At 34.5% G+C, this 21,350-nt stretch overlaps 2 protein-coding genes across 3 annotated transcripts; one reads left to right on the top strand and one right to left on the bottom strand.

Moving 5' to 3' along the window:
• Nucleotides 1-249: 249 nt before the first annotated feature.
• LOC6642122 lies at nt 250-1,483 on the top strand. The gene is made up of 5 exons (XM_002065359.4): nt 250-324; nt 398-536; nt 599-684; nt 747-900; nt 959-1,483. Exons 1-5 carry the CDS (start codon nt 250-252, stop codon nt 1,417-1,419), a joined length of 915 nt encoding a protein of 304 aa, XP_002065395.2. The 3' UTR covers nt 1,420-1,483.
• Nucleotides 1,484-4,642: 3,159 nt separating this feature from the next.
• Nucleotides 4,643-20,603, bottom strand: LOC6642123 (cyclin-dependent kinase-like 1). Of its 2 annotated transcripts, none has more exons than XM_023175935.2 (4): nt 20,536-20,603; nt 6,456-6,642; nt 4,959-5,831; nt 4,643-4,897 (listed from the first exon to the last, which is right to left on the bottom strand). In XM_023175935.2, the coding sequence occupies exons 1-4, from the start codon at nt 20,601-20,603 to the stop codon at nt 4,760-4,762; spliced, it is 1,266 nt and encodes a 421-aa protein (XP_023031703.1). In that variant the 3' UTR covers nt 4,643-4,759. The 2 variants fall into 2 exon arrangements, with proteins under 2 accessions (XP_023031703.1, XP_046866623.1); XM_047010667.1 differs by lacking the exon at nt 20,536-20,603 and adding an exon at nt 6,755-6,943.
• Nucleotides 20,604-21,350: the final 747 nt, after the last annotated feature.

Below are 21,350 nucleotides of genomic sequence, written 5' to 3' on the forward strand. Positions count from 1 at the left end.
ATTTCATCAAACTGATTTAACTTTCCATAGGATATCGTGAGTTCGTTACTTAGATTAAGCAAAGCTTGAACTTTGCTTTAGCGAGATAAAAATCTCAGTACATGTTTTTGTCATTTACCATAAAGGCCATTTTGAGTCATTTTTCATAACGATTTTTATTTCATTTGCATTCAGTTATTGTGGCTTACTTAATGGCTACAGTTTTGATTAGTTATTGAGCTTGAGTTATGACAAACAATTAATGTTAATATGTTGTTTATGGAATCCTATTTATGTTATTGCTCAGTCCGTCTAGGCGTACTTATTGTGAGTCTTATAAATATTGTAAGTAAGAATTAAAAAGAAAATAAAAACAATCATTTGTTAAATTTAAATTAACGAAATTTCCTTTTGACAGATCAAGTGCCTGGCATTTAGTATATATTTATTTGTACATGGCATTCAGTCTTATCATCCTTTAGTTGAGTTATTCGAACAAGATGCACAATATGCAGAAAATCGAGTGGTAAGGAGATACATTCATTGGATAGAAAATTGTAAGTAAAAAAGGAAAATCAATAAATATTTGTGGTATATATATTTCGTATATATTTCATAGATCCGGATAAAGTATTGATCTATAACCAAGTGCTATTATATTCCAATATTGCGGCTGCTCTTTTGGCCAGTTTTGGTTCTTTTAAGGTATAAAAACTTTATGAAAATGTATTCTTTTTCATAACTTTCTGTTTATTATTGCAATTTAGTTATATAAATGGCTATTGCTACCTTTGGCTCTTTTCGAACTCCTGTACTTGATACAGTTCACCTCTTTTCACATTGTCCTAATGATTGTGCTCAAGAAACTGATTAATTTGGGCCTACTTATAGTGCTTACTTTAGTGGGCAGCTTTTATATATGTAAGTAAATTTTCCCATTAAAGACATTATAAATCTATTCATTTACATGTCTTTCTAGTGTTTGAGGGCTATAATTGTGTAACTTGTCTGGCCATGTTCCAAATCATTAGCCTTGTTAAGAGTCAACGCTATCGTGAACTTTATGGCAATGATCCCTTTCATCCTCTTGCCTTGAAAAGAGCTCCCAATAATTCGTATAGCAAGGACTCCGTACAGCAATTGCGTATCCTGGAGACTCCTGATGATACTGACATTGATGAGCAGAAACGGTTGGCCAAATTGGGTCTATGGCCGCGTCGTCAACCACAGGTTATCTCGGTTATACCAGCCCAGGCTCCCATGCCCCAGTTGAAATGGTGGCAACAGCAGGCTCTGGATAAGGACGATAAGTTACAAGATTCCAAAATCTACCGCAATTGGCAACCGAATGAGCTCTTGAGTGGTGTGGGGGGTGAAGTGCAGCGTAAAAATGCCTTGAATCGTCGATATGCCGAAGGTGAACTCTATCGTTGGTATTGAATTATAGTTCAACAAGTTAAAGTTGCTAAACTTTTAATAGTTTTTAACCCATGCATAAATTTAATTAAAGCAATTTAATTGCAAATGTTGCATACATTTGCTTCAAGTTAGAATTAGTTTAGTTACAGTTCCTTTTACAGTATATGACTAAATCTTTCAAAAATGCTTTTTTTAATTACGAAAATTCATTTGGCAAACATTTTTATTAACTGATCAATATTCGAAATTTTAAAATTTTGTATAAAAAGTTTTGGGTTTCTATCAAACCTTTATTTTTTATATAAAGAGGGTAGCCAGATATCAGCTGGTAAGGGTCCCGTCTTATACTTTTTTTTATAAAATTATTAAATTTTATTTAAATTTTGGTTTTTAATGATTTGTTTAATTCATTTAGCATGAAGCTCTTTTTTGGTTTTTCAGGATGTTAAATCAACTTGTATTAAAATTGAAAAATTCTGAAAAAACTACTTAACAGATGCAAAAATACCATAAAGAATTTCTAGTCTTTATGGGTTAAGAATTACAATTTATAAACATTAATTAAGCCCTTTCTTAAATGAAGTTCATATTATTCATAAAACCAACAGAACAGATGGAGGCATTTCAAATAATTTGAGTGTACCAAAGAGTCAAGATTTAAATAGTAGAGAGTCGAAAATTAGCTACGAATTATATACAAACCTTACACAAATACAAACTTTAATCTCACATAAATATGTACATGTAGTGGAAGTAACTTCTACATAACTAAAAGGAATAAATATATATATTTGGTCATCAACGGTGCATTTGTATATTCTTGATATTGCCTTTGATAAATTATTAGCCTATATTGTGGAAATTTCTAATACAATATGGGCAAATCCATTAGTCAAACGCTGGATGGGGTTTTTGTGATACGATTAAGCTTATTCGAGTTGGGATCAAAAACTTGTTCTTTTGGATGCCATTTAATTTTTTTTGTTGCACATGTTAATGTTTATGTTTTAATCATTTCCATGATGCACTTTACAAAAAGTTGAAGTCAATTCCGAGGTTGTTATATATTTATTTTATACATATTAAAATAAATGATTAAAAATGCAAGCGACTTCATTCTTGAATTCCAAAATTGTTTTCTCTATTATAATTGTGTATATACGTACATTATGAATGATTTATACCATTTAGCTCCAATTAACACTAATTCAGACTATTTTTCAATTGGCCTAATCTTTTTTAATTAGGCTAGAAAATGCTTTGAGACATTAACTATTAAAAGAGTCCAATCAGTCATCAGACAGTATAATAAATGAAAGTATAATTGTCTCGTTTTCATTGTTTCACTTATTGCATTCATATTTCAACTCAAATGCATTGCATTGCTTCATTCATTGCCAAAAAAAAAAAAAAAATAACTCACCACATCTAGGCTAGTTGGAAATCTCAGATGACCAGCCCAAAACTATAACTGGCCAACTGATTGGCTTTTGTTTTACTTTTCAGAGAAACTTTTAATTAAATTTGACAGAGAGAAAGAGAGAGAGAGAGTGAAACTATAGCAACAATTGTCAACGAAGCTGAGAAATCTCCAGAGGCACTATGACGACGGGACATCATCAAGTAGTCCTGTTTGTGTGTGGGTGTGAGTGTGAGTGTAGCCTGAAAGTATGCAACGTTGAAAATGCAATCGACTGACAACGAAATTGACTGTATCGTCGTCGTCCAGTTTGCTCTGCATTTTGCCCTCCAATGGGACTCATGGTCCATTGCATCTGTCGCCAATTGTTAGACACTTTGATTTTTCGTTTGCCGACACAATGCTTCACCAAGTTCTTTTCATAGCGCTCACTCCCTTCCTCTCTCTCACTCTATCTCTTTCCTTTTTTCTTTCTCCCTATTTATTTCCATGCTGTGCATTTGTAAGTCGTCCTCGTGGCAGGATATGCAAAGTGTTGTCTTCTTACTTCTATGTCCTTCACAATACCAGACAGTTGCATAATCTGTAGTGCCGTTTATGCAAAGTGTCTCCAAAATAAAAAAAGAAAGGAGAAAACTAAGTGCGGGAGCTGTCGAGGATAATGTAAAGAGGTCCCTGAATTGTTAAATTCGCCAAAGTGCACAAAAAAAAAAGAAAAATGAATTGAAGTTTCGTTTTTATTGAATACATAAGTTGATCAAGTATTTGTAGCTGATTGTCTTGGGTTTTACCGAACTTTTAGTTCTTGGTATTAAGCGATAATCATTAACCCCAAAAAATTGCAGTCGAAAAATGCAAACGAATTTTTGCCACATGTTTTGCGCAATCATATCACATCGTAATCACCATAATCAAGGTCTTACAGCAAACAATCAACGTCTAAGAAGTTTTCCTTTTCTTTCATTTTTATTCTCGCCTAGGCCACTCTAAGTACATGGATAGGACACACGTAAGTTGCTACGTGGTGCTGATTATCTGTCCTATGCTTAGCAGAGGATTATAATGCCAAAAAAAAGGAAAAAGTCAGAGCTGCCAACACGGGAGTGCAGGAGCGAAGTGCCAATAATAAAAAGGCAGAACGAAGGCATTAGAATGGATAAAAGAGTAAAAAACTCATCAACTATCTTTCTACAGGTCAAATTAGGCATCAAAATGCAAACGAGAGATTTGATTTGAGGATATTTTGGGTCCACTTAAGCACATTCCGCTCCTGTGTAAATTGCTATGGTGACATTGTCACCAAGTCAGTGCCAACAAGTGGCAAAAGCTGATGGGAATAAGTAGCCAAATCACTATGTACATAGAGAGATTACTTTGAATAGGAGAAGAAGAATTTTTGATAATTCAATGTGCGTGTGTGTGCAAAAATAAAATGGATTTTTGCTAGTAGGAAAATAGAACGAGACTTAAATTTTCAGGATTTTAATTTGAATCAGTTGAGAGTGAAAACGAGTTGTCCTAGAAGACCAGGAGAGGTAAATGAAAAACGAAAAGGGGTCAGGGTCTCCTAGTTAAGGTCTCAGAAAACTGCGTCTCCCGGTGTGCCCGGAGAAGCTTAAAAAAACAGGGAGAAGGCATCGATGCCTACAGAACTAACTTAGAATTAGACTCTCCATTCAATACACAGATTTTTAATGCAATTTAATATTTACATATAAGAAAGTATCATCCGATTCTATAAAGTCATCATTGTACTAAGAGTTGACATATCTCCTGAACATCTATGTAGATCTCGGATTGACCTAATTACTAGATTGTGTTTTTTCTTTTCAATATTTTTACACACTTTAAACATTTATTTTGTTTTATATTGGAAAATAAACAAAGAGTTTCTTAAGTTAAGTGAAATTAATTTGTAAATAGATATTGAATTAAAGCTGCTCATATGGTGGGCAGATGATGTTCCGTGCGATGGAGGAGTGTTGGATTCTTATTCAATGGCTGTAATTTCGCATAGTCCTGATGATGATGATGATGATGCTGATTGCTGGGCAGCAACGGCAAGGAGGTGTTTGAAGTCTGCAAAAAATATAAAAAATTTTTAAATTGGGGCATAAGAATATTTGGCAGATGAACCAACCTTTGATTTATCACGGGCTGCTGCCACAGCCGCCGCCTGCGCTGCTCCCGTCTGCAATTGCTGGGCTGCTGTGGCCAACATGAATTGCTGTGAGGCAAGTTGCTGTTGACGCAAAGTGGCCGCTTCCAGGCTATTGATATGCTCCTGTTCCCGCTGTTTGGCTATATAATCATCGAAATACGAATGTTTGATTAGTTTGTCGCAGGACCAACGCTTGGCCGGATCCTTGTCGAGGCACTTTTTAAGAAAATCAATTGTCAATGGATTTTGTAGCGACTTGGCTGGCATCTTATCCTCCAGAGGTTCCAATGTGGGCGGCACTGGTAATGTGATGCCCTTGAAATATTCATTCTGGCCAAATATCTGTATGTGTCGTGGCATTAGATCTCCCAGAGTTTTCCTTATCAAATACAGTTGATCCACATCGCTGCGACCCGGCCACAGGGCCTCACCTCTCACCAGCTCTGCAAAAAGGCAACCAATGGCCCAGACATCCACCGGAGTGCCATATTGTGTGTCGCCGACTAAAAGCTCTGGTGCTCTATACCATCTTGTGGCCACATAATCCGTGTAGTTCTCACCGGGACTCAACATTCTGGCAAATCCAAAATCACACAATTTAACCTGACCCTGAGCGGTAAGCAATATATTCTCGGGCTTTATGTCACGATGCAGGCAACCTTGTTTATGGCAATATGCCACGCCCAAAAGCGTCTGATAGCAGATCTGTTTGGTTAAATGTTCAGGACAGCCTTGCGGATGACGTTCCAGTTCATGGAGTACAGTCAGCTCACAGAATTCGAATACCAAATGCAGACGACGCTTGCGGCGAAATACTTCCAGCAGAGAAACCAAATTTGGATGCTTTAGATTCTGTAGAGAAAACAAAGAAAATTTTAGAATAGTTTTTGAAAAAATATTGCCTTAGCATTTTATCGGATCTTTAGCAAATTTGCTCTAGGAATTATCATTTATGTATATGCTAGAAACTTTTTCTATAGTTTTTTATAAACTTGTTTTGGAAGATTGACCTCGAGCCGGCTAAACTGCAAGGTTTGATTTAAGTTATTTATAAAGTTTTGTATAAGTTTTGAAATGAAATTTGTATGTTTTAATCTTTATGGCAATCAACTGAGTATTGAAACACTTAATGCCTGCATTTCTTTGAAATTCTAACAGAAAATCATAGAAAAATGTGGCCCTTTATTTTTAAGATGAAAATATTAAGCGATATTTCTACTACGATAAATTTAATCGTATGACAATTTGAATCTGTTTTTTTCTTGGCCTTTTCTAGAACCGACAAACGTTGACTTATTCGGTTGTTTTGTTAGTATTTGACTAACAGACTATAAAGAAATGGTCCTTCCTAGTAACATATGTATATAGAAATGGTCAACTAAAATAGATTTGTCTTCTTTTGGCTCTTTCATGTAATTAGACTGTTCTTACACTTAAATACTTCCTTTAAGTCTATTCATATTTACAAATTCTCACCTTTAGCAGACGTATTTCTCGCAATGCAATTTTTCTTATGGCTGGATCATCTTCGGACTCAACAAATCTCTTCACTGCCACCAATGCTCCAGTTTCCCGATCACGACATTTATAGACCACACCATAGGAGCCTTCGCCCAGTCGACTGAGCTTCTCATATCGATCCATTTTGCTGCTACCTTGTGGTCTGTAATAGAATATATATTGAACAAAGTGATTAAACAGTTGCATTTTATTGAAAAGATCACAAAAGCTATGCATTTCACAGTCAATTGGATTAAGATCCTTGAGTAGTTTACCTTAGACTCAAACATTGACCACGTTTGATATTCGCACGACGCATTGCTTTGCATTGAGCACATAAAATGTCTATGAGTTTATTGGTTTGATAGCTCAGGCACAAACACATGTGTGGGTGGAAGGATCGGGAGCACAAACAAAAACTTATATGGGGCTGAACGATGGACATAATGCATAATTTGATATATTGATTTTTGGTTTTATTTACAAGTTGTCCAAAAATTTGTTTGTTGTTGATTTTGCATTTTGTTTGGTATTTTTGATTATGGTTTTTAGATTAGTTGGATTTTGTTTTGATGAAATGAAACAAACAAATGAGAAACATTTTGATAATGAGTTGTTAATTTTGTTCAACATTAAGCAAAGAATGGAAATTTGTGTTTACTAGATTAAAGCATTAATAAGCAAAATATTTAAATTTGTGCTTAAATAAAGGAGAAGTAAGACCTACATACAAAAATGCAAAGCATTTTCTGTATAGACAAAAATAATAGGTATAATGATAAAAAAAAATTATATTCAATATTCATTACAGTTTAATAAAGATTAAAGCATGTTGTTAAGATCCTTAGAAAGGTAAAACGATCTCATCTTAGTTTTTCAAAAACTTATGCTCTTTATCTTATCTACAATTGATAAACCAAAACATAATTGGTGTTTTAAAGCTAAAAAATAAAAACATCGATTAATGTAAAATAACAAAATTAATAAGTGATTTTTCTTAGATGAGATCAGTATCCTGGGTCTGATACAGATATATCTGTATTTAAACTAGCAGTGGCAAATGAGGTAAGTTTCCTCTATAAAAACCAAGATATTACCTATTGCCCCAACGAAAATTAAGAGAAATATTTTAATTTAATAAATTTAAATTATCGATCCGACACTGTAAATAAGGTAATTGAATTGAAAATCGATTCTTAAAAAACTAATTTTTATAAGTTCTAATAGTCTCCTTAACTTTTTTTAATCGATCTTAGCAGGTAAAGTTAGTCTACAAATTTCAGTAACAATTAGAAATGAAGTAAGTAAGTCGTCTCGCCGACTTGGGTATACCATACACCAGGTGAAACAAATATTTAAAATTTCGAAAACCAAATGTATGTCTACTAAATTGTTTTAACATGCCTCATACCATTTGTAATCTCGCTCACTCTACAAACACACAAGCACTCTAGCGCCGCCACTAGCCAACGGCCAATTCTGCCCTTATGGATCGCGTAGCAAAATACGTTCATACGTATATTTTGTACGTTTCTAGTCCGATTTCAATCAAATTTGGTAGTTTGATAGAAATAGATAAGATTTATTAGTCTGCCAAATTTGATCGCGATGGTCAAAAAATTGCAAAAGCTAATCGGTTTTTTCTAAATTATGGAGGCGGAAGTGGGCGTGGCAACATATTAAAATATATGTATTCTGCGCGCATACTAAGCCAATATACATACTAAATTTGGTGACTTTAGCTTTGTTAGTTTTCGAGAAAATCAGTTTTGTTTAATTTTCGGGGGCGGAAATGGGCGTGGCATAATTTTTAAATAGTCAATATCTGCGCGTCTATTAAGCTAACTTACATACCAAATTTAATGTCGGTAGCTTACATAGTTTTTAAGAAAATCAGAGTTATGTAAATTCCGGGGGCGGAAGGGGGCGTGTCAAAAAGTTGGAACAATTATTTTCTGCGCGCTAACTAAACGAGTATATAAACCAAATTTGATGTTTCTATCTGCTATACTTTTTAAGAAAAACAGTTTTATGGAAATTCTGGGGGCGGAAGGGGGCGTGGCAAAAATTTGAAACAAACTCGATAAGCGTACATACTACACGAGACTGCATACCAAATTTGGTGGCTCTAGCTCTTATAGTCTCCGAGATCTAGGTGTTCATACGGACGGACGGACGGACGGACGGACGGACGGACGGACGGACGGACGGACGGACGGACGGACGGACGGACAGACGGACATGGCTAGATCGACTCAGTTTTTGATCCTGATCAAGAATATATATACTTTGTGGGGTCGGAGATGCTTCCTTCTGCCTGTTACATACATTTTGGCGACTTTAATATACCATTTCACCCTATGGGTGTATGGTATAAAAACTAGAAAAAAATATTTCAAAAAGGGCTAACAACTAAGGTTAACTTTGATTTCCTATGCCGAATGAATATGTGATTTTTTCCAACTTTGAACAAAAAAATCAATAAGCCCCAATTATATTCCATAATAATTACAGAGACCAACAAATTAATGCAACAAAAATCGATTTTATGGTCACTCTGACAGGGTGCGTGTCCTTAATTCCCAATTCGAAACTACGAGTGGGAGCATGTGCAAGGTTTTTTCATTTGCAGTTGTTATTTTATGATGTTCTTTGACTGATAAGGCAACAATTTCAACTGGCATTTCAATGTCAACGCCATGAATTACCATTTATCCCCCCAAGAGGTAACTGAACCTTTCAGTGTGTGGGCGAGAATAATGGGTTGAATTAAGTGGTATACATTCGTTTGTCTGTATTCATTCCTAACATGTGTCTAGGTCGTAAACATAATAAAAACATGGCCAAAACAGCACAAAAGGAAAAAAAAGAAAGTACGAAAATGCAATTAAATATTCATGGTGCAGACTAAGGCAAAAGATAGATAGAAAGAGAGAGAGAGAGAGAGAATTGGCTAGCCGATGACTTACCTAGGTATCCATCTGGCTAAAATTTGTCGTATTTGCAACTAGATTTAGTAAAATTTGAAGTTTTTCATTTGTTAAGAAAACAAAATAAAATTTCTACGATACACACCATGCAACTAATAAGTTATGCTTTCAATTTCTTGATAATTCTCGAGAAGACAATCAATAAAATTTTTAGAACGCTTTCTGCTATTTGGCAACAAACACCCACGACCAGTCGCTCGTTTGACTGACAATCAATGACTGACTGACTCTTTCTTTCCTTTTTCTACTTTGCCTAATGTTACTCTTTTTTTCTGGACTTTTTTTTTTCTTTTTTCGTCGTCCATCCAATACGACGGACTCAATGTCATAGCAATACGACCAAAGTTAACAAAAAACCACAACAAAGCTAAACCAGAAGCAAACCATGCGCAGTTGCCATCCTGCCTGAAGTTTTCTATGTTGCGTTTTTTCTTTCTGTGTTTCTTTTTTTTCAAGAAGTTTCCCCTCAGTTCCAGGTTGTTTGTTTTTGTTAGCGACGACCGACGACCGGAAAGAATTTGAGGCGTAGTTTTACTTGGCTCCTTTTGAGGTTACCCAGTGTTTAAGTATAGGGAAAAAGGGGCGACTATCTTTCAAACTGGGCTATATGTACCTATATATACAGAAAAAGATTTCCCTAACTTCTAGAGTGGGTGGTTTAAGAAAGAAACAACCAACAAAAAGTAACAAAAAGAAAGAAAATTCCCGGAATATAGTGCAGCAGTGTTATGTATGAGGTCTCATAGGGGGCTCTGAGAAACGAGGGGGTTAGTAATGATTTATTAATGTCTGCCATTCATTATAGCATAATAAGTACGGTCTTTAATTTAATGGATGGAATTTTGAATGAGCCTTAATTGGCATTTTATAAGAACTTTTGAAGAGGGCCCTTTAAAAATTTTAATCGCTTAGTATAAGCTGGATAAATTGGGATAAAAAACATTGAAAAACTTACACCCTTATACATACATTTAGTGATTGTTTCAATTATATGTTTATAAGCGATTGTATAAGACCCTTTTCCGAAATGAACGCGGATGTTTTTTCTGTTTCAAGCGGTGATCAAACAAAAGATGGGACAGAATCTGTTGACTTTATGAAAACCATAAAATTTATAGGTTTTATAAAATAATAAGAAATATATTTTAATTAAGGTTAGGTATTCAAATAAACAAGGTCATCAAAAATGTGTGTTAAAATGTACTTAAAAAAAAATCTTTTATTGAAAATGTTGATCGATCCGACTTAATTGGAATTTGAGTTAAATTTCAGGAAGGTCGTAAGCTAAGCAGAGATTTTTGAAATTATTAAGCAAAGAGTTACAAGATTTTATTAGAAGATTAAGGGACTTTTTTTCTCAGTGTAATGTATTAACCTTTCTGCATTCAAATTTGATTAAATTTTGTTGTGAAATCATCTACTTTGTGAATTGAAAAAAGGTTGTTTTGGATAAAGTTTTTAATGTTTTTAGCAATATAGGCTGTATGTGATATTTGATTTAAGACACATAGAACATAAAACCTTCTCTATATAAATGAATGAATTTTAAACTCAAAATTGTAAATGCAGAGTGAAACTTTCTACAAGGCTTTCTAATATATTGCTTAGTTTAAGGAAACATATTTTAAGGCTATTGTGGCGATACGGAAGTTGATCAAGAAAAGAAGATCAAAAGAAAACAAAAAATATATATTTTATTATTTTGCTTTAAATATATAGTTAATCATACCTTCGCAGCGAAAATAATTTAGATATCTCAAACATTTTCATGGTAAAATCAATTTTGTCGAACTTCGACAGGGCTTGTCTATATTTGTTTTATGTATTTATGTTTTTTTGTTTTATTGTGTCTTCTTTTTTTCTATTGTTAAAACTTCACTAACAACTCAAATGAAACACGGCACGAAATGAAAACCGTTGTCAGCCGCGACAAAGACCACAGAAATGGAGGCGATGTCGAAACGCCAACAGCCGGCAAAAGACTGAAGTTTTTGTGGCCCAATGGAATGTTTTTGGCAAACGGAGCGGAATGTAAATGGCCTGCGATGATTGCATCAACCATATTGAAGAGAGAGCTTGGAGGCGTATGAAGGAGCATATATAGTGATTTGGACATTGCACATGGTCTCTAGCCATTGTTGGACGAAATGGACGAAAGAGTCGATTTTACTTCTTTTGTCGTGGTTGTTGGTTGCGTGTTGCATTAAATATGCATTAAAAATACTTAAAAATGCAATGAAATAACAAGCAAACAAGTCGTCCAATATGAGTTATGCTACAATAGCACGCATACGCCGTGTTATCCTTATAGATACATAGACAGATTGCTCGATAAAGACTTGTAGAAACGACAGAGAAAGAAAGCCGCCATTAAGTTGTGCTGTTTCTAACACCTTTAACAACTTCAATTGCTGTTACTGGCATTCTAATTGCCCTTTTGCCATTTCATTACTAGTTAGTGGGGTTGCTTTTGACCTTTTTGGAGTGCGAATTTAATTTGCATAATTACAGTTGAAGACCTCTTCCAATTGCTATGACTGGCAAACCCTTGTCTTTGCTTTTGTTTTGGTCTCCCGCCAAATCATTTTTCCCCCCTAAAGGCTATTTATACCGCTTCTTGAGATATTGTTTTCTGTGTAAATACCCTGGCATATGCTTTTGATTTCAATTTCTACCTCTTCTCTCTGTCTTCTGATTTTTTTTTGTTCCTTATTGTGGTCGATTTCATGCCTTTTAATTATATATTTTCCGTTGTGGTTGGTTTACTTGGTATGCAGATGGTTAAAGGGTATATAGAGACTACAAGAAACAGCATTTTATTCACTTTAAATGGGATTTCAATTTTTGATATTAATTAGGTGAGTTTGGCTTGGAGATCGTAGCTTTGAAATCTACGACTATTTTTGGTGGGATTAGGATTAAGTTTGATATGTAATAAAATAAAGAAAATACTCAAAGGAATTGAAATCAAAATTGCACGAAGTTTTTACTTGTTTTAATATTAATTTAAAACTTGATCGACTTTGTCTTGTGCTATTGTATTTTAAAAAGTGATAACTGTGAGATAAGAAAGAAAGTTGGTAGTGTATATTCACTCAATATTCCTTCAAATAGAATCGATATCATTTCTTTCTTTTATCTCTCGTAGCTTAAGAGACATTATGAATTTTTATCACCCATATCTTTATATTTCTTTTCCACCGCAGGGTATCGAGTAGTCTATAACGCCATAAATTTTCATTTATTGCTTTTGTTGGTGTTTGCATTGAGAATGCTTATACTCTCATAGTTATTTATTGTTCTAATAGGCAAGCCGGCTTTTTGTTGAATACATTTCATTTCTTGTAGTTGTTTCTTTGGGGTCAATGATTTTGTGTTTGGATGAAATGGTATGGGAATTTTTGTGTATTTATTTCCCTGATGAGTGTGTGTGTGTGTATGGGTGTTAAAACTATTGTGTGGGCAGCTTTATAAGGAAAACAAAAATTGTGAGCCAGAGAAATGAAGAACTTTTTTCGAATGCTTGCGGTTTACTACTCAGAGAAGAGTGAATAATGAATGGGGTCAATGAAGTATTAAATGTTGACGTTTAATACGATGGCGAAAACAGCTATTTTTAATTTTTGTTGAATTTTTAAAACTATCAAAAGCAAAGTTAGTTTAGAACTTAAGTGTATCGAATTATTGCCCACCATTGATAATTAAATATACCTGGTTATAAAATACCTGGAGTCCTTCCGAAATTCAATCTTTAACTTTATTAAAGTCTCAATTCAGTTAGAAATAAATTTGTGATCACAAAACTAAAACATTCAAAAGTTCAAGAAGAGGAAAAAATCCAAAAGGGTCCACAATGCTCATAAGTCACTGAATTCAAAAGCTGTCACTGCTTCTTGAAGAATTTTTAAAAATAAAAGTATTTTTTATGGAAAATTGAATGAATTGATAATGTAGGAAAAAAGATTACAGGGCTGGAAAACCCGAAACCTGGTCACTATAAAGAATTTTGACCCTTTTCAAGTAACCAAATGTTACCAAAGCCAGAAATGGAATTAAAAAACGATTATGATATTGCAATTAAAATTGGAATTTTCTGGGCAATTCTGAGTCGAGAAAAATAAAAATGATTCTATTGTTTCAAAAATCTGACAAAGGTTTTAAAGCTTCAAAGTCGCAATTTTAAGGTCCTAAGTTGTGTTATTATGAATATCAAATGATTTAGCTTCATGTTTATAAATATATAATTGGTATTTAAAGAAGGTGTTACAAACAGGGCAAGCAGGTGGGTCTTCTTAAATATTAATGGTCAGCAGGTGTCACTTATTACAGCTCATACGATTTACTAGTAGTATATACTAAATTTAAGTAAGTAAAAACATTTGCTTTGAAATCGTATTGCTATTGCTTTTTGATTACTTTTCTTCAACAGTTTGATGTAGAGTCTGTGTATTTCGGTGTATAAAAATAGTTTTGTTTTTGTTTTCGGTTTGTTCTGTGAATTTTCGACCATGATATTTAACCGCCATCATATCAAAGTTTTAGCTCAATTACCTGACTTTTTGAACAACAACTTTTCACGGCCCTCAACTCGAGTTGCTGCCCTTTTGTTGCACGTGTGCATTGCACCGTTGGCCATGCCGATGGTGTAGCCTCTTTTTCAAAATATTTTCAGCGATCTAAAAACAGCATGACTTAAAAATAAGCAGTGCAATGGAAAAACTTTTACTACCTCAAGTGCGCTTCGTTTATGTGTGTGTGCGAGAGTGTTTATTTCTGATGCATTAAATACAACTAAAAAAAAATGGAAATAAATATGTTGTTGGTGTGCAAAGTTTGGCACGTTGCACTGCAAAATGGCAACGTGGCGCATTGAAGTGTGGCAACCTGCGTGTGTGTGTGTGTGCATGTGTGTGTGGCATGCGTGTGTGTTGATGTGGCCTTGCGGTAAAAACAAGCGTAAAATGCAATAAATAACAAGCTATTAATGCCAACAAAATGGTTGCACACGCACAGAAACACACACACACACACACAGAGAGAGAGAGAGAGAAAGAGAGAGGTAGACCAGAAAGTGAAGACTGTCATAGTCTTCCCCAACCTACAACAAAGGCCAAGGACGATCGAAATGTCATTGAGTAAGTGAATGAGTGAGCAAGCCAAAAACGAAAAGTGAAAGAAAAGTTTTTCTTTAATTTTCTTTTTACTTTCCATTTTTGGCCGCAAAAAAGAAAAGTTAAACTTTTGGCTAATTAAGCCGACAAACGCAATGAAAAGGCGAAAGTTCATATCGTTTTTTACCTGGCACCGTTTACGTTGCCGTTTCCATGGCCATTTAGATCTGCATTGAGAACCGCCTCATTGCACACCTGAATTTTTTGTATCAGACGATAGAGAAATGAATTGTGAAATGTCTGCTGCAGATAATAGTTTTGAAACATTTGTAACTAAATGGACGTTAGCACGGCTCTAAGGCGAATAGTTGACTAACTAAATGGCAAGTCAGTTGGCAGTTGGGCCAGTCAGTTGTCTATTTATTTTATCGATATCTCTCACATATATACAAATATGTACATATATGCCTTTAAAACTGCATTCGGACATCGTGCATATTTTATGCCAGAAATTGCAATATGGAAAGAAAGAAATTGCAGCCTTTGGATTCTGACGTGTCTCGTGTTTCATTTTGATATTTTCTCCTTTTTGTTTTTTACTTTGCTTTGCTTTCTTTTTTGGGTCAACAAACAGCTGCTGCCACATGCAAATGATTCACCCAGCAACACCAACCAGAGAAGGTGGAGCCATGGAGTAGTCTTCATTATGTGGCCAAATTGAAGTGAGAGTTGGGATGGCAAGTCAAACAGATTCTAGGAAAATGCCACATGCAAAAATGAGGCTCATAAAAGTTCAAAGGGAGACAAGAAAAGCGAAGCCAATAAAGAGGGAGACAGAGAGAGAGGTCAAAGAGGTTAGAGAGCGAGAGCTGAGCAAGTGAGTCGATGTACATAAAAAGGTTTCCAGCAGGTGGTATTAGCAATTTACTTGCCTTCGATGTGGCAAATAGAAAGTGGAGGCAAGAGTTCAGTTCAATGGCAAAGACATCGACAAACAAAAAAAAAAAATAGAGTTGGGGCAAAAATATATATATGAAAGGGTGGAAAATTTAGTTAGTCAGTTTCAAAAACGAGTCTTAAGTGAACTCTTTGACAAGTGAATCTTTTGTGAATCGAGAAACCAAAATTGATTGTATTCCACAGTCTTCCTTTTGTTCCTGAGTAGCTTCAATTTATTCGCTTTACTCTCATTATTACTACGATTTCCTCAATTCGTTTGCTTTTACTTTTCAACTCTTTGAGCATGAAACATAAAAGAGAGTTTTTTATGTACTTATTTTAATCTTCCTTATCATCAATAATAAGAGATAATTTTTCCACTTTATTTTTCTTGTTTTCTATGCACTAAATTCTATTTTAGTTTGATTTTTTTTTGATTTATTTTTAAATATATTTGATATTCGTTTTCAACACTTTTTCTTATTTTTTCTTTTCTTTTAATCTTTTGCCCATTTTTTTACTGGCTAATTTAATTCTTATTCTTTTCTTTTTTGTCTACTCTTTTTGTAGCCATTTTCTTTCTTTCCATTCATTATTGACTCCTACACTATCCAAACTCCCTTTTCCCTTCCTCCCTCTGGCGCCTTTTTCTTTTTGTATGATCAAGATATGTGTCCGATAATTTTTGTAACTATATATTATATCTGCTGATTGTCTGTATATGGACAGATGGTAAAAGGGTAAAAAAGGAATACATTCTGTTTTAAAAAAATTCCTTTTATACTTATTTTTTTCTTACTTATTAATATTTCCATATTTATCTCACCTCACTTTTTCATTTGGTTTCCCCTTATACCTCTGTTTTCTTTTGATTTTTACTCACCTGCCCTGGCAAGTTTTTTCTTTTACTTTTGAGTGTCTTTCTTTTTAATATGTTAAAGAATCTGCTGCATGTTTTTCCATATCTTTCTTTTCCTTTTTATACCCTTGCAAAAAGGGTATATTAATTTTGGTCAAAAGTGTGCAACGCATAGAAAGAAGCATCTCCGACCGTATAAAGTATATATATTCTTGATCAGCACGACGAGACGAGTTCAAATAGCCATGTCCGTCCGTCCGTCCGTCCGTCTGGATCAACGCAAACTCCTCCTAGACCGTAAAAGCTACAGAGTTGAAATTTCGCATGTAGGCTTGTATATACTGCAGGCGTTGTATATCTCGGATTCAGCCGGATCGGATCACTATATCATATAGCTCCCAAACAAATGGCAAAGTCACGAACAGTGACTTTTCTCAATAACTTCGTTATTTTCTTAGCTATTGTCGTGAAATTTAATATTGGTGAGTTAATTATAGATATAAACGACTATGCCAAGTTTGATCAAGATCGGGTGACTATATCATATAGCTCCCATAGGAACGATCTTTCGAAAACAGTGACTTTTGTCAATAACTTCGACACTTTTGACGCGATTGCTTTCAAATTTAACATTTGTCAGTTTAATATATCTATTAATGACTGTGCCAAATTTGATAAAGATCGGCTAACTATATCATATAGCTCCCATAGGAACGATCTTTCGAAAACAGTGACTTTTGTCAATAACTTCGACACTTTTGACGCGATTGCTTTCAAATTTAACATTTGTCAGTTTAATATATCTATTAATGACTGTGCCAAATTTGATAAAGATCGGCTAACTATATCATATAGCTCCCATAGGAACGATCGGAGGAAAACAGTGACTTTGATCAATATCTTCGTTCTTTCCTACGCTAAGATTGTAGGCCGTTCTTTCGCAATATTAGCCTTTTTAGATAAAACGTTTTTCTACTTTAATGGCTATAGGTAAGGAAAGAGTTACCAAAAAAGTTGCAAGGGTATACAAACTTTGACGCGGTCGAAGTTAGCCCCGGCCCTCTGGTTTCGTGTAAGAAAGCTTTTTACATCGTACGTAGTTACAGGACATCAGAATATGCCATCGAAGTCTCGATTTTTATTGGCCAAAACTACTGTTCATATGCCTCAACTGAGTATTTTATAATATTTTTTTAAACATTTAAAGTGATTCTTAAATTTTGCCAATATCTCATATTTTTAGTCATTATGTCTTGCCCTGTTTTCTCTTACTCTAATTTCTCTTTTTGATTGGCTTTCACTGATTATCTTTTGTATTCTCCGTTCTTTTGCCTTGCGGTTGGCAAGTATTCAAACCTTTGCCCTAAACTAATTCATTACAATTTATTAGTCAATCACTCAATTCAACTACGCCCCACAATTATGCCTGCTCTTGCTAACAAACAAATGAGCTACATCTACACGCCTCCCATCCTCCCTGCACCAATCATAAAAGTAAAGAACTAGAAACCATCCTAACCGACCCCATCATCAACAAACCAACAAAAAAGGAAAGGGGAAAAAACACAGAGAGAAAAGAACTAGAAATGCAATCAAATTGAAATTCAATCAAAAGGAATATATACGTGTGTGTGTGTCGGAGAGAGAGAGAGTGAGTGTACGGGTGTTTAGATAAGTGTGTGTGTGTGTGTGATTGAACAAAAAAGTACACAGACATCAAATTGCATTGATATGCGTTCGTCGCTTTTGTTTGACTTTTTTGTTTGGTTTCTCAAGCGGCTCCTTCCATGCCATGCCATGCTATGCCATTCCATACCGTTACCGATTCCGATTCCGAATCCAACAACCCGGCCCTAAAGATTCCGGACAATGTCTGATAGACGAACAGACAGAACAGACAGGCAAACAGAGCTCAAAAAGAATATTGCATACTTATTGGCAGCGGCAGCGGATGATTTAGCGGTTTTTAATGCTCTTGCCACTGCTTTTGCCTCCCTTACGATACGAAAACGGGGGGAAGAAGACAAGAGTGGGGGGAATCCTTCTCGAAGACATGTCAACGCCATTTGCTCGTCTGCATGGAAAATGCGATGACAAAAAATAAAGAGTAAAAAATCAGAAAAAAAATATATTTAAGGAATATCATGAAAAAAGTGGCAAAAATATGTTTTTTGGTTTTCGTTTTTATACAAGGATATTTATATCTATGTAAAGAGAGAGACACACACACACATATATTTATAAGTATGTTTATATGTAGTGGCATGATGATTGAAATCGTTTTGAGCATAGAGCTTAACGAGCGAATTGAATGAGTGCATTTTGCTGGCAAGTAAGACAACTTTCAAATTAAACCGAGCATTAAATATTTGCCATCAAGATAGTTACCCAACATAAGTACGTACGTATGTATAGTGCATGAACCATTTGAAAATGATTTATTAAAAGTTGTTGTGGCTAATATTTTTAAATATTTATATACCAGACATTAAAGCTTAGCTTATGGTTCAATTACATCTCCACATGACACGAGAGTAAAATCTCTTGCATAGTAATTAAACCGAAATATGACAATATAATATTAATTTTATGGGCATATTTCGTTATCAAAGACTACAACGATTGAATTAATTGTAGTACAAAATGTTTTAACTATGCTTAAAGTTTTATAAAATAATTCTAAGTAATTTTTTCTTTAAACACACAGTTTAACAGTAAGTTTCAACAGTACTAAAATGGAATGTGAGTCATACTCGGATGCATAAGAGGAATATTTTTAAGTAAAGGTAATCTAAATGAACTAAAATGGAGCTAAATAGAAATTTATAAGGTCTCGATAAGTTCAGAAATAAGTGTTTTAATTCAGAGAAAGACTGTGTAAAGAGAAAACGAAGTATCCATTAATTCACTATTAGCTATAAGTATATACTTATACTAAACTATAACTAGGAAGAAGGACTTGTATGTTATGTGCGTGATGACTTGAACCAGATATGCAGTGAAAGACTTGATATTAATATCGTAAAGATCTTCCAGAACAATGAAGAATCGTCCAAAAATACAGAGTCTCCCATATACATTAACCAAAAGGTTAGGCGGTGATCAAATTAGACCAATTTCTGATGTTAGTGTTTTGTAATTACCTTCACATTCTTAATTAACACCTTATTTAGAAAATAATATAAGAGGAACAAATATTGTTTTTTGTTTTATTTAAAACAATTGTTTTTTCATGTGAAACAAAAGCGCAAATAAATTCTAAAACAGCCTTGCGCTAGCATGTAGAAATCTATTTCTTTAAAATTATCTATTTGGTTTGTCTTTATTTCTGATGTCTAAGTACATATGTAAAAAAAATGCATCGCAGTCAGATAATTTGAAATCAAAACTGGGTTTTAGCCGGGCTTCAGGTCAATAAATCTTAATAATTTATAAGATTTCAAATCATAGCACAAAAGGTGCGCAGGTTGTCTGTATAGCTATTTCAAGAGCCACCAAGTTCTATCATCAGCAGACTTTGCTAAGGAATCCACAGTTGTAATGGCCATACCATATCTTCAAAGCCAAAAGTAGTTGGGAATTCAAAGAACATGAAGCGAGAAAAGAACGGCAAAGCTTGCAACTGTAGATTCCATCTTTTTTATATGCATACCCTTGGGCGCCATCAGAATTAGTGTAAAGGGCTTCGCCTTAGGCAGCTAACCAACTAAAATTTTGAACTTGAAAATTTTTAGGATTCGTTTGATTTTTTTCTCATCATATGGAATTGATTGGCCTATGGAAGGAGATACATAAGTATCTATCACAAATAAAGATTCTATGCATAAATAGAACACTCATTGAACCAAAAATGCCTTGAAACTGAGTGTTCAAAACTACGACAATTCTTAACTATAACAAAGTCAATCAGTTTAAAATAAAAGTTCTTAAGGTTACAAAAAAACAATATCAGGGTCAAATAAATGGTTATGACTAAATAATCTACAATCTTAAATGTTGCCAATGACCTTAGGCTACACACACACACACACACATGAAGAGAGAACTTGAATTCAGCCAGGGTCTAAGGCCAAGGCTTAGGTAAATGCTCAACAAGGCAATGCGCGAAATTCGAGATGGAAAATATGGCAATGGGTTAAATTGTTATTTAGACTTACCTTCTGGGCAGAAGTGGAAGATGATTACCAAACAGCCAGAGACGTTTCTCGCCAAACCATTTGTCCATAGACCCGATGGAGCGGCTTTTGGATAGATGTTTTTCCAACTTGTTTTCTATTTTGTTTACTTGGTTTTTATTGCAATTTGCATTTTCTTAATTTTTTCAAAAATTTATTACTTCTTATTGAAGGAGATAAACTAAAATTGAAGGTAATTTGTAATCACACGCGTTGCGTTTGCCGCTGCCGTGTCCGTTTACGAAGAAATGTTAACAAAGTTTGTTTATATTATTCACATAGAGTTCGGAAAAAGCTGTAGGTAGCCGTAAAATGTATATTTCCATATGCGCGTCGGCATTGAAAACAACAACAGCAAAAGCAACAATAAGACCAGTTGGCAAAAAGAAAGGAGTCTGAGGTTTGTTGGGGTGGCGACGCGACGGTTGACATTGGCAACGCTCACAATTCACCTTCGCTTCAGGTAACTTGGCTTAAATTTTTGTTGTATTAAAGTTATTAATATAGCTGTTGTTGTTGTTTCTGTTTGTGTGTGTATTTTACGTTGTCAATCCGTTGTCATTAAAAAACAAACAACAACAAAATGACTATAAACGAAACATGTGCACAAAAGTTATTCGGCTCTGTTCCGTTCATAATCGTTCTTAATAGTGTGAGAAAATTGCGTTAAAGATTATTTCATTTTAATGGCTATTTAAATGGTTTGGTTCTATTTGTGGCGTCAATAGGCCGAAATTTGGTCAATGTCAACGAAGTTACGCATATTATCAGCTCTATCATGAATGGTGTCCCCATTT

The sequence above is a fragment of the Drosophila willistoni genome, assembly GCF_018902025.1.
Source record: "Drosophila willistoni isolate 14030-0811.24 chromosome 2R unlocalized genomic scaffold, UCI_dwil_1.1 Seg167, whole genome shotgun sequence".
NCBI lineage: Eukaryota > Metazoa > Arthropoda > Insecta > Diptera > Drosophilidae > Drosophila > Drosophila willistoni.

Bases quoted from the DNA above. Each gene is read 5' to 3' on its own strand.
- LOC6642122 (XM_002065359.4), top strand. From the start codon at position 250: ATGTTGTTTATGGAATCCTATTTATGTTATTGCTCAGTCCGTCTAGGC. The intron at 537-598 runs GTAAGTAAAAAA...TATATTTCATAG, and splicing joins CATTCATTGGATAGAAAATT to ATCCGGATAAAGTATTGATC. The intron at 901-958 runs GTAAGTAAATTT...ATGTCTTTCTAG, and splicing joins AGTGGGCAGCTTTTATATAT to TGTTTGAGGGCTATAATTGT.
- LOC6642123 (XM_047010667.1), bottom strand. From the start codon at position 6,924: ATGTCCATCGTTCAGCCCCATATAAGTTTTTGTTTGTGCTCCCGATCC. The intron at 6,643-6,754 runs GTAAACTACTCA...ATTCTATTACAG, and splicing joins GGTCAATGTTTGAGTCTAAG to ACCACAAGGTAGCAGCAAAA. The intron at 5,832-6,455 runs GTGAGAATTTGT...TTTTCTCTACAG, and splicing joins GAGAAATACGTCTGCTAAAG to AATCTAAAGCATCCAAATTT.